Here is a 12,077-nt window from a genome sequence, read left to right as displayed (position 1 = left end):
GTCCAGGCAAAACTCCACAAAAGATGCAAAGAGGACGACTTCTGTCTTAGGGTTCTCCAGAGAAACAGAACCAATAGAAAATACAGACAGATAGATAGGTAAATGCTAAGGAATTGTTCACATGAGTATGGAGGCTGAGGAGTCCCAAGATCTGCAAGCTGGAGCCCCAGGAGAGCTGATGGTACATGTAATTCCAGTCTAAGTCTGAAGGCCTAAGAAGCAGGAGAGATAATGGTCTAAGTTCAGTCCCAGCCAAGGCTGAAGGCAAGAGAAGACCAATATCTCAGTTCAAAGATAGGCAGAGAGGGGCACCTGGGTGGCTCAGTCGTTAAGTGTCTGCCTTTAGCTCGGGTCATGATCCTAGGGTCCTGGGATCGAGCCCCACATCGGGCTCTCTGCTCCACGGGGAGCCTGCTTCTCCCTCTCCCACTCCCCCTGCTTATGTTCCCTCTCTTGCCGTGCGTCTCTCTTTGTCAAATAAATAAATAAAATCTTAAAAAAAAAAAAAAGATAGGCAGAGAGAGTGAACTCTCCCTTACTCAGCCCTTTGTTCTGTTCAATTGGTTGGATGAGGCCCACCCTCATTAGGGAGAGAAATCTGCTGTACTCAGCCTGTGGATTCCAATGTTAATCTCCTCCAAAAATACACACCTCCTTCACCAACACACCCTGAATATTTGACCAAGTACCTGGGCACACTGTGACCCTCCAATGTTAATCTCCTCCAAAAATACACACCTCCTTCACCAACACACCCTGAATATTTGACCAAGTATCTGGGCACACTGTAACCCTGCCAAATTGACAATAAAATTAATCATCATAACATCCTACCCCAGCCGACCCCACATGAGCCCAAGGTAGTGATTAAGGAACTTGAGACGGTGGCGGCACGAGGAACAACTGGATTGCACAGTGACAAACCATGACTTTCCCCTCTCCCTTATGACCTAACATTCACTCTTCTTCCCGCACCCCCTCTTCTCCAGTCCCTCCAACCTCCCCCATCCATGAGGAGCCAGGAAATTGGTTGCCAGCATTCCCCATCCAGATCCCAAGCTTTAGCTAAAGTGTTTGCCTCAACATGGGGATACATCGTATCCCTGTTCAGACCTGGGCCCCAGAGCTTGCACCTGTTTTCCCTGGATCCTGAGGTCTTAGACCTTGGCGCTGGAAACCCCAAAGATTGGTTTTGAATCTTCTTGGCAGAAAAGGAAGGCCACAGGATAGAGATCGGGAGTGGGCATGGGAAAGAGAAGCATGGAGCTTTTCTGAGGTTCATGACTGAGCCTCACTTCCCTCTTAAGGGAGGGCAGCAGTGGGGACACAGCACAGACAAGGAGAAGCAATCAGGAACTGAAGAGTCTTACGCCCCCATTCATCCAGATACAGACCGATAACCCTCAAGTGGAAGCTAGCCTAAAGGAATATTTTGTTTAAATTACACGATATTTTCAATTTTTTTGAGCCTAAGATTCAAGAGGCATATGTTGCATAAAACTCAACATCTTCCTGGGCACCTGGGTGGCTCAGATGGTTAAGCGTCTGCCTTCAGCTCAGGTCATGATCCCAGGGTCCCAAGATCGAATCCCTCATTGGGTTCCCTGCTCAGCGGGGAGCCTGCTTCGCCCTCTGTCTCTGTCTCTCTCTTATGAATAAATAAATAAAATCTTAAAAAAAGACAAAACAAAATTCAACATCTTCCAATATCCTTGACAGATCAGAAGACATGGTGACAGTGGGCACACATTCCCACATGACAACTGGCTAGAACTCTGTAGGTACTGTTCCCGTTGGACAGAGTATGTGTCCTTTGTTTTGCTACAGTCTCCACCACTCCCTGTTACTCGCTGATACTGAGGCTTGGCATCATTCGTCGTTGAACACTGAGCTGGCACTGTTTTCTTACTCCTCACCTGTCTCCTAGTTTATCTGACCTGCCTGGCCTTCTTGGGCACCTACTGTTTTGACCTCTTAGCTTGTCTGAGCCCTTCATGTAACAGAAGAACCAAGTTCAGAGAAAGGGACGGCCTGGTGACAATCTCAAGTGAATCAATGGCAGAATCGGGACCAGAGTTCCAGTGCCTCCTTCTTCGGAAGCTCTCCTTGGCCTGAGTCATCAGGGCTTGTCCCCGTCGCGGTGCCCGAAGGTCTTCTCCTCTGAGGCACTCAATAGGAAACTGAGGCCTGTTAGCCATCAGGACTGCCATTGCTGGGGACTCCAGACTGAAGAGAAGGGCCTGACTGCTTGTGTGTGGGCAGGGGGGTCATGTGATCTGGACATGAACACCCAAGCAGCAGGAAATGTCTTGAAATCAGAGCTAACTTGGGAGCCACAGAATGTACGGCACCTGGAAGGGGGCCAAAAGTGTTGTGAGCCTCGGGCCAGGAGGAAAGAAAGTTCCTGCATTTTGGTCAACAAGACTCTTCCGCCAGAGCAGCCACTTCTGCCTTTGGAAAGGTTTCACAATGTATGTGAGGACTGCTGAGATCAGCTGAGGATGGATAGGAGGGTGTGGCCTTGCACACTGATATGCTCCAGCCCTCAGAGAGGGAGCGTGTGTGCTGAGTGGCTGCTAACATCCCACTCACACGCAGAGTGCTTGAGTCTGCCATCCTCATGACAGGTGAGTAGCCCCTCCAGGGTCAGAGTCGTAAAAGGGGGTTGGGAGGAGGCAAAGGAACCCCCTGATCCCCAATGGGCATCCTGGTCTTGACCTAACTCCAGACACCAGTCTGGGGTTGGGCTCTTTGCATCCCCAAGTGCACAGCATCCCCTTTGTCTGTTCTCTGTGCGTTTGGAGCTCCTGGAGTTTACCTGGCTGGTGGAGGAGGCAGGAGTGAGGCCACGGGGCTTACACATTGGCATCAGTATGCCCTCCTCAGAGTCCGGTGTCCCCCTCTGCATCCTTTGTGGCAGGAGAGATAAAGATTTGGGAATTTTTGTGCCCACGTGGAAGGAGAGTTATTCTAGAAGCTGTATTCCCACATGTCTTCTGAAACATTTGGTCAATCAGGGCGCCTGGGGGGCTCAGTCATCTAAGCGTCTGACTCCTGATTTCAGCTCAGGTCGTGATCTCAGGGTCGTGAGACTGAGCTCCAGATTGGGCTCCATGCCCAGCGTGGAATCTGCTTGAGATTCTCTCTCCCCCTCGTCCCTCTCTTCCTCCCCCTTGTGCATGCTTGCTCTTTCTCTCAAAAAAATTAATTAACAAATTAATTAATTTAATTAAATCTTGAAACATTTAGTCAAAGGGTGGAGGTGATGGACCCAAGATGGGAGCCAAGGGCTCCTGTTTTCTTGGGCCTTAATTTCTCCACTTTGCCAGAAGGCTGTAGGGGAGGAGAACAGAGGACTTTAGCTTTGGGCCACCAGAAAGAAACCAGTCAGTCACCATGCCTCCTTGGGGCCCTTTGCAGGTGACAAGAACCCTCAAAGTCTAAGCAGGCCCAACTATGGCTCCATCTCCAGCCCACCCAGCTCAGAGCCACAGCAAGAACCTCTCAGAACAACTTACCTGAGTGAGAAGATCCCCATCCCTGACACAAAACCGGTAGGAATGCTGGAAACTTCCTGGGGTCTTTCAGGGCTGACAGCATGCTATCGGATCTCACAGGCTGGGGGGAAGAGGGCTCCAGAAGACCATGGCAAGTCCCTTCCAGCTCTGAGCAGCAGTGACTGGCAGTGGCGACTGCCCTTCTCCTGCTTCCATCCTTAGCACTTGACTGGGGAGCTCAGGTTTTGTCTAAAAATGATCAAGCGGCTTTCTGAACGAATTTCAGCTTTCTTACAGAGGGAAAGGGGCCTGGGGGGAGCTCAGGCTGGAGTCTCAAGGATTTGTTGTAGTATTAAAGGAAAGGACCGGCTCGAGCGCATCGGGAGAAGTGACGGGAACTGCAGGCTGTTTTCTAGGATGCTGTCGGCCTGAACTTCCAGAATCTTTAGCAGATCCTCAGGCTGCCAGGCCTAGCCCTGGAATGGGGTGGGGAGACCCGAGGCTCAGTGGACTCCAGAGAGGAGGGACTGTGGTTTGAGAAGGAACTGGGGAAGGAGGAGCAGGACCAGGGAGGCTTGACCCCAGAAAAGACCCCCGCTGGGCTCTGAGGATCTACTGAGTCAGGGCAAGCTTGAGGCAGACTGGTCAGTTGTAGGCCGGTTGCCAAATTGGACAGATCCAGAAAGCAGATCTACTATGACTCAGCAGATCCTGTTGCTTCCTCCCACCCCACGCCCTCCACGAACCCCCAGGGGTGGTAGCTCCGGGAATGGGGGGAAAGGAGAGGCCAGGACCAGACAGCCTGGGCTGATGAGCCCAGAGGGGGTTCGGGGGGGGGCGGGCCAAGGCCCATTGCTACCACCCCTCTACCCAGCATCTCCTCGCTTCACTCCCACCCACAGGGCGCATTCAGCCTGAGGAAGCTATGGGCCTTCACGGGGCCTGGCTTCCTCATGAGCATCGCTTTCCTGGACCCAGGAAACATTGAGTCGGATCTTCAGGCTGGTGCCGTGGCTGGATTCAAAGTGATTGAGTCGGGGCACCCTGGGGAGGGCGGAGACCCCTCAACTTGCCACATTTCCCCAGAGTGGACTGCATGGCCGGTGTTGGGGGGAGCAGGCATCAAGTTCAAATGGGCCTGAAAAGGGTCCTCAGGGCTGCCCTGCCAGAGTGTGTGGGGGGGAGGGGGGGAGTGTTGGTCTTCTCGCTCCGTCTCCTCTACTCTGTCCCCAAGGGGTGTGCTTGGTTAGAGGGGTACCAGCGGCAGCTTGGGGTTGTCAGACAGCATCCCCCCACACTGAAGGCCTCCCCCTGCCTCCCTGCAGCTGCTCTGGGTGCTGCTGTGGGCCACCGTGCTGGGCCTGCTCTGTCAGCGGCTTGCTGCCCGGCTGGGCACCGTGACAGGCAAGGACTTGGGCGAGGTCTGCCGCCTCTACTACCCTAAGGTGAGCTTGGAGGGCCTGTACAGGGAGCACCCACAGACCCCAAGCCCCAAACAGCTATTTACAGCGTCCATGATCAAATAAACACATCATCTCAAGCAGAGCCTCACAAGTCCGTTTGATAGATGGGAAGACTGAGGCTCAAACTAATGGTTCACAGACTGAGAGGGACGTTAGAGATCCCTGCTTGTTTTACAGGAGGGGACATTGAAACCTGGGAAAGTGACTTGCCCAAGGTGCAAACTAGGCAGGCATTGGCTTGAGATGGTCATTGGCTGGGGTGGACACCGGGGACTTCCCTGCTGTGAGTGTCCAGGCGGGAAAAACAGAAACCATGCCACAAGGGATTTCAAAGGTATTTAATGCAGGGATGCAGTCACAAAGGTATTGGAAGGGCTGGAGGAGCAAGGAAAGGGGTGTTACCCAGAGATCAGAAAGCTGCTGGGCAGCTGCCCAAGAGCCATCATTTGCTGCCAAGCTTCTGGAAGCACGACCACCACTGTCGAAATGGCCACCAATACCGAGAGAGCCAGGCTGCCTGGTGCCCTTGCCGGCACCACTGCTGGGAACACCACTAGAAATAGGGGGGGGAAATGATCTCTCCCTGCCTTTCGTTCTCCCTTAATTGTTTCCTACAAAACCTAAGTGGAAGCCAGCAGGCGAGGCCAGCAGGGGTCTCGTGCAGGCTGCCAGCCCAACAGGATAGTGCCGGGTATGGAAAGCCATCAAGGACATGGGGCATCAAGGACAACTGGCCCAACGTTGGTGAAGAGTCACCTCCTCCCCCCAGGTGCCCCGCACCCTCCTCTGGCTGACCATCGAGCTAGCCATAGTGGGCTCGGACATGCAGGAGGTCATCGGCACGGCCATCGCGTTCAGTCTGCTCTCAGCTGGACGGTACTGCCCCCAGCGGGCCCCAACTCTCCAGTCCAGGGCTTCATACTTCCCTGAGTCCCTTTCACCCCGCAGTCCCCTCTGACTTAGAGCTGTTGGGCTGTGTTGCCGGCTGGGGGGCATCTGAGAGATGCTGAAATTCTGAGAGACCCAGAAACGTGAAGTGACTCATCTAAAGTCACACAGACACCGGTCACCAGGCGGGCTTCGCCAAGCGGACCTCGGGACTGCAGCCCCAGGCTGGTCCCCCACCCAGCTGGGCCCTCCCCTACGTTTTGTGCCATTTCTCCGGGCTCCAACACACTCCCGCTCCCCTCTCCCTTCGCTGCCTGGGGCCACCACGTGGGGCCCTGCTCCCAGGAGGCCAGATTCCAGTCTCCTGCCCTGGGGGTGGGAGTTCCAGGCCCCTGCACCAGGCTGGGCTGACCCCGGCCACTCCGGTTTCAGAATCCCACTCTGGGGCGGCGTCCTCATCACCATCGTGGACACCTTCTTCTTCCTCTTCCTTGACAACTACGGTGGGTGTGGCCCTCACAGGGGACCGGGCGGGGGGAACAAGTGAGTGTATAAACCATGCTCTGCGGTACTGAGAGGAGACAAAGACTCTCGGCCCCCTCCCTCTGGCTGTGTGGCCTTGAGCAAGTTACTTGGACTTGGGTTTCTCCATCTATACCATGGGGATAATAATAGCACAAACGTCACAGGGCTGTGGTGAGGATTCACTGAGGTCATATCTGTGAAGCACTTGACACGGTGCCTAGAACAAAGTGCCCAAGGTATTAGCCATTAATAATCGCTTACATTCCAATTTTTGTTGTTGTTGTTGTTGTTGGCTTTCCCCCTAGGGTTGCGGAAGCTGGAAGCCTTTTTTGGATTGCTTATTACAATTATGGCCTTGACCTTCGGCTACGAGGTGGGAAGCCAAAGCCGCAACACCCTCCGCCAAGGCCATTCCTTGGTGCCCCTTGCAGAGCCGAGGGGGAGGGGGCCGCGGCCTCTGGCCACGCCCCCTAGCGGCCAGGGTCCGGGCGGAGGGTGGGAACGGCGGCCCAGGGCTCGGCCTGACCAGGCGTCTCCCCACAGTACGTGGTGGCGCGGCCGGCCCAGCTAGCGCTTCTCCAGGGCCTGCTCCTGCCCTCGTGCCCCGGCTGCGGCCGTCCAGAGCTGCTGCAGGCCGTGGGCATCGTCGGCGCCATCATCATGCCTCACAACATCTACCTGCACTCGGCCCTGGTGAAGGTGAGCCGAGGCAAGGGGACAGAGAGATGCCTGCTCCCTTCCGCCCCCGCTCTCGCCGCCTCCAAGCCGGGAGCCCCGCCCCTTTGGCTCCAGCCTTCCGGATTTTAGGCGGGAAGTGAATCATTCTCTCCTTACCCAATATGTAGTAATAGAGCGTCTACTATGTGCTGGGAGCCAGGGGTCAGTGATGCAAAGACAGACAAGTCATCTGCCTTTCTGGGGCTCGTATTCTAGTGGGGCAGACAGACCATGAGCCAGTAAACAGGTAAAGGAAACAATTATAGATTGTGAAAGGTGTTTGAAGGAAGGAAACAGAAATATGATAGAGAATGACTAAGCAGGAGCTACTTTAGAAAAGGTAGTTGGGAAAGGCCTTTCTAAGGAGGTAACCTTTGAGACATGAAGGATAGGAAGGAAGATCAGGGGAGAAGATATTCCAAGTAGAGGGAATGGCAAGTGCAAAGGCCCTGAGGCAGAATATAACTGGGCATGCAGGAGGGGTGTCAGCTGACCGAGACCTGTCCCAAACTGCCACGGGGAGGGCTTTAGGAAGAACTGGGGTTTGAAGGGAACATAGGTAGAAGTGTGAGGGTGGAGAATGTTGGGGGAGCTCTGAGGAACTTTGGCTCTTTCCTCCCCTCTGACCTTCTTAGTCTCGAGAGATAGACCGGTCCCGCCGGACGGACATCCGAGAAGCCAACATGTACTTCCTGATCGAGGCCACCGTCGCCCTGTCTGTCTCCTTCTTCATCAATCTCTTTGTTGTAGCCGTGTTTGGGCAGGCCTTCTACCAGCAAACCAACGAGGCTGCGGTGAGATATACCTCCCCACACAGCCACAGCCGGCCTCCCCACCCCCCCAAGCCCTGCAGGCTCTGCTGGGGACACCAGGCAATGCATCTGAGCCCTCTGAGTGTCCGTCCTGCACTTCCGGCACCGGTAGAGGAGGGCGTCTGTGACCAGGCCTCTGGTTGAGACCCCTTCCCCACTCTGCTGGGGAGTCACGGCTCCCCCCAGGCAACCCACAGGGCGGCAAGGCACAGACATGCAAAGGAGGTGACTGGGAGGGAGGAGCTGAGTCTCCGTCCTGGGACCCAGCCTTCCAGTTATACCTTGAAGAATGGCCAGGATTTGTCCAGCGAACTGCAGGGAGGGCACTCTGGGAGTAGGTGCCTGCCTGCGCATGAGCACAGAGTTGGGACTGTTCAAGCAGTCCGTTTCTTCTCTGAGTCCTCTCTCCTGATCATCTTCATTGTCAGCAGATAAATCATCATTCATTCAGCAAAGATTTACTGAGTATGTGTTAGGGATCAGGCAGTGCCTCGACCCTGGGGATATAGCAGCCATGATACAGAGCTCCTCACTGGCTCTCTGGGATTTGGGACCTGGGCCTCTCTCCTTCCTGAGTGGGTCTCTGTCACGCGGCTCTAACAACTGCTAGCCAGGGGTGGGTGCTTTCTGAATGCAGAGCACTGCGGGGGGAGGACTGGCCGTGCCTCCCGGGACTTAGGCACTGCCACTGCCTTGCTCTGTGGCCTTAAAGACCAGGCAGTCTCAGGGCTGTGGTAAGTGGGTCCGGTGTAAGGGAGAGGAGACTGTGGAGCAGCTTGGGCCACTGCCAGCCAATCGTCCCTTTGTGGTAATGCTAGCCTTTACAAACCCAACAGAACCCTGGAAACCGGGTTCCCGTGTGAATTCTCCTCAATTTTAGATGTTGGCAACCAAATTCACATTACAGAGGAAAAACATTCTTTAGTCAAGCAAAATAACATCTGGCCAGATTCGGCCCGCGGGTCACCAGTTTTCCACCCCTGGTCAAGGCCTGGCTGTCTGATTTTCTGAAACTAAGCACTTCACGTCCCCTTCCTACTGTCCACAGTTCAACGTCTGTGCCAACAGCAGCCTCCTCGACTACGCCAAGATCTTCCCCAAGAACAACCTTACGGTGGCGGTGGACATTTACCAAGGAGTAAGCACCAGGCAGGGATGGGCATGGAAGCTAATGGTCCGGCCCCAGCTGGGCTCGTGGCCACGCCCATCTCGGGGGTGGAGCCTGAGCGAGGGGCGGTGCCACAGGTCTAACCACACCCCGTCCTGCAGGGCGTGATCCTGGGCTGCATCTTCGGCCCGGCTGCGCTCTACATCTGGGCGGTGGGTCTCCTAGCGGCCGGGCAGAGCTCCACCATGACCGGCACCTACGCGGGACAGTTTGTGATGGAGGTGGGGTCTGGGGCGGGCCGGGAAGGGCCAGGTCCCAGGTCAATGGGTACACCTCTGGGGGCTCAGATACCAGCCTCATTGCTCCTTAAAGCAGCCCAGAGGGCGCTATTGTAAGCCCCTCCCCGCCCCCCTCCCCGGTTTAACGATGAGAAAACATGCAGAGAAGTGAGGTTACTGGCTCAAGCCTGCAGACCCACGACTAATAGGAGCCTTTTCCCCAAAAGCTTAGTCTTAGGCAATCAGCTGTGGGGGGAACCCCATTTCTCCTCATCCATCCTCTGCCAACTAGAGTAAGAGCTGCCCCCATTTTAGAGATGGAAAAATAGGGGGTTCCCCCTGGTGCGAGATGGGCTGAGGGACGATAGAGGATCCCTCCTCTGGAATCCCTAGTCCTGAACCCCACCACCAAGGTGCTCACCCCACACCCCAGGGCTTCCTGAAGCTGCGGTGGTCACGCTTTGCCCGCGTGCTCCTCACTCGCTCCTGCGCCATCCTGCCCACCGTGCTCGTGGCAGTCTTCAGGGACCTGAAAGACCTGTCAGGTCTCAATGACCTGCTCAACGTGCTGCAGAGCCTGCTGGTGAGCCCGTGGTCCCTAGCGCCTTTGCCCCTGCCGAGCTACCCAGGAACCACAGCAATCCTCCATACGGAGCCTTCCCCCCACCCTTAACACTCCTCTAAACATACCTTGCCTTTAGGGCTCACGCAATCCCCAGAGGAACCACCATTGTCCCCATTTCACAGATTGGAAAACTGATGTACACAGTTAAGTGACCAGTGGAGAGCTGGCGTTCAAACTTAGGCAGCCTGGGACCAGAGCCCCCAAATGCTTTCTCCTGCTTAGAAGCCTCACAACTTTGGAAGGCACAGAGGTGGAGAACCTGAGGCTCCGAGTGGTTAGGGGACTTGCCCAAGGGCACACAGGCAGAGCAAGACTGGAACCCTGCTCCACTCCTCCCTTCTTGCTGCATTGTGAGGGCAGGGTCCCTCAGCCCCATCCTCCTGCTTCTCCCCAGCTTCCCTTTGCTGTGCTGCCTATCCTTACTTTCACCAGCATGCCAGCCCTCATGCAGGAGTTTGCCAATGGCCGGTGAGTATTCCCCATCCCCAACACCGGACTTGCAATTCTGCATTTGATCCTCACAACCACCCAGAGGTAGGAATTACCAGTATCCAGAGAAGCTCATAAAGGTTAAGGAACTTGTGCAGGGTCACCCAACTATCAAGTGTGGGGAACTAGGCCTGGGAGGCTGTTTCTAGAGCCTGAGCTCCTCACTGTCTCACCTCAGACTCTGCTCTTGCCAAATCCTGCCAGTGTGGAGCCTGGGGGGCCCAGGAGACAGAAGTGGGCAAGGGGTCTGCTCCAGGTCCCACGGCCCGGAGAAGGTGGCTTCGTGTATCCCCTCACTCTCCTCCAGGCGGGCTTGGGGCAGTGGAGAGAAGGAGATGCAGCCTGTCCTGAGCCTCCCTCCTGTCCCCTAGGCTGAGCAAGGCCATCACAATCTCCATCATGGCGCTGGTCTGTGCCATCAACCTCTACTTCGTGGTCACCTACCTGCCCAGCCTCCCCCATCCGGCCTACTTCGCCCTTGTAGCCGCGCTGGCCGTGGTCTACCTGGGTCTCACCACCTATCTGGTACTGTAGGGCCAGAGGGTGCCTTGGGGATGGGGGAGGCAAGGAAAGGAGGCAAAGGATGGAGGGCACTGGGGGAAGGGGGTGCACCGGGGCTTCCTGGAAGGCCTTGTTCTCTCCTGGGCTCACGGTCGCCCCTCTCCCAGGTCTGGACCTGTCTCATTGCCCATGGAGCCGCCCCTCTGGTCCACAGCTCCCATCAACACTTCTTGTATGGGCTTCCTGAAGAGGAGGAGAGGGGGAATATCTCTGGATGAACTCCCACCCAGGGCCTGGCTGGGGGATGGAATGACCGGGGCAGACTGGCCTGCTGGAGTGTGTGTGGAGGCAGCAAGATGGAGTGGGAGTTTTGGAGGCAGGCCAACCTGGGTTCCATAGGAACCTGCTGTTTCCTAGCTTGGACAAGTGATTAACCTCCAGTCTCAGTGGTCTCATCTGTAGAATGGGGACAACACCAACCTTGCGGTGGATATAAAGCACTTTAACACAGTGCCTGACACTTGGGACTTAAAAATAATAGTAACTCCAAAAATATTAATTGAGGGACCCAGTTGGGGGCGGGACACAGGTTCCAAACTGGCACTTAGGATAGTCTGATGAATGCTCAATAAATGCTAGTTCACTTCTCGTCCAAAAGAGCGGGAGAGCAGAAACCGGGAAAGCACGAATCCTCGAACAATTAGAAGCAGCCCTCTACTCGAACATCAGTTCGCTCCTACTCCGTTAGAGTAGCCTCAGACTTTCTGTTCCACCCGCAACCCACTTTCCAGGCAGTAAAACGGAGGCGCAGTTGTCCCCTCTTCGGGCACCAGGTCGTGGAACCCAAGAGTCCGTGCCTCGGAGGCCCAATTCATTTGCTATCTCCCCAGGGGACAGGGCGTCCGGGACTCCCACGTCGCACTCTTAACGCTCCCTCCGCGCTGACTCCCAGCTCCCCCTAGGGGCAGGGACGGTCCCGAGCGCCCTCACTCCCCGCCGCGGCCTCACCCCTCCCGGCCAAGGAGGAGGAGGAGGAGGCGGGCGCTCGAGCCTAGCGCCCTGGGGCTTCAGAATCCGCCCAGGCGAAGGGGCGGGGGGTGAAGGGGGAGTTGTGTGGGCGGGGAAACCCCTTCGGCCGCTGGGAGCCGCCCGGCACCCCTTCGCCCGGTGCAGG

General features: G+C 55.8%; 1 protein-coding gene across 1 annotated transcript; it reads left to right on the top strand.

Moving 5' to 3' along the window:
• The first annotated feature begins 2,481 nt into the window (after positions 1-2,481).
• On the top strand, positions 2,482-11,560 carry SLC11A1 (solute carrier family 11 member 1). Its single transcript, XM_028092216.2, has 15 exons — positions 2,482-2,627; positions 3,421-3,554; positions 4,400-4,522; positions 4,823-4,942; positions 5,730-5,836; positions 6,281-6,351; positions 6,679-6,746; positions 6,917-7,072; positions 7,726-7,884; positions 8,951-9,040; positions 9,172-9,291; positions 9,722-9,871; positions 10,308-10,381; positions 10,774-10,927; positions 11,071-11,560. The coding sequence occupies exons 1-15, from the start codon at positions 2,621-2,623 to the stop codon at positions 11,179-11,181; spliced, it is 1,644 nt and encodes a 547-aa protein (XP_027948017.1). The 5' UTR covers positions 2,482-2,620; the 3' UTR covers positions 11,182-11,560.
• Positions 11,561-12,077: the final 517 nt, after the last annotated feature.

The sequence above is a fragment of the Eumetopias jubatus genome, unplaced genomic scaffold, assembly GCF_037043125.1.
Source record: "Eumetopias jubatus isolate StellerSeaLion01/CBP00866 unplaced genomic scaffold, mEumJub1_p1.0 scaffold_3, whole genome shotgun sequence".
Taxonomy (NCBI): Eukaryota; Metazoa; Chordata; class Mammalia; order Carnivora; family Otariidae; genus Eumetopias; species Eumetopias jubatus.
This window is presented reverse-complemented; position numbering and strand designations above follow the sequence as displayed.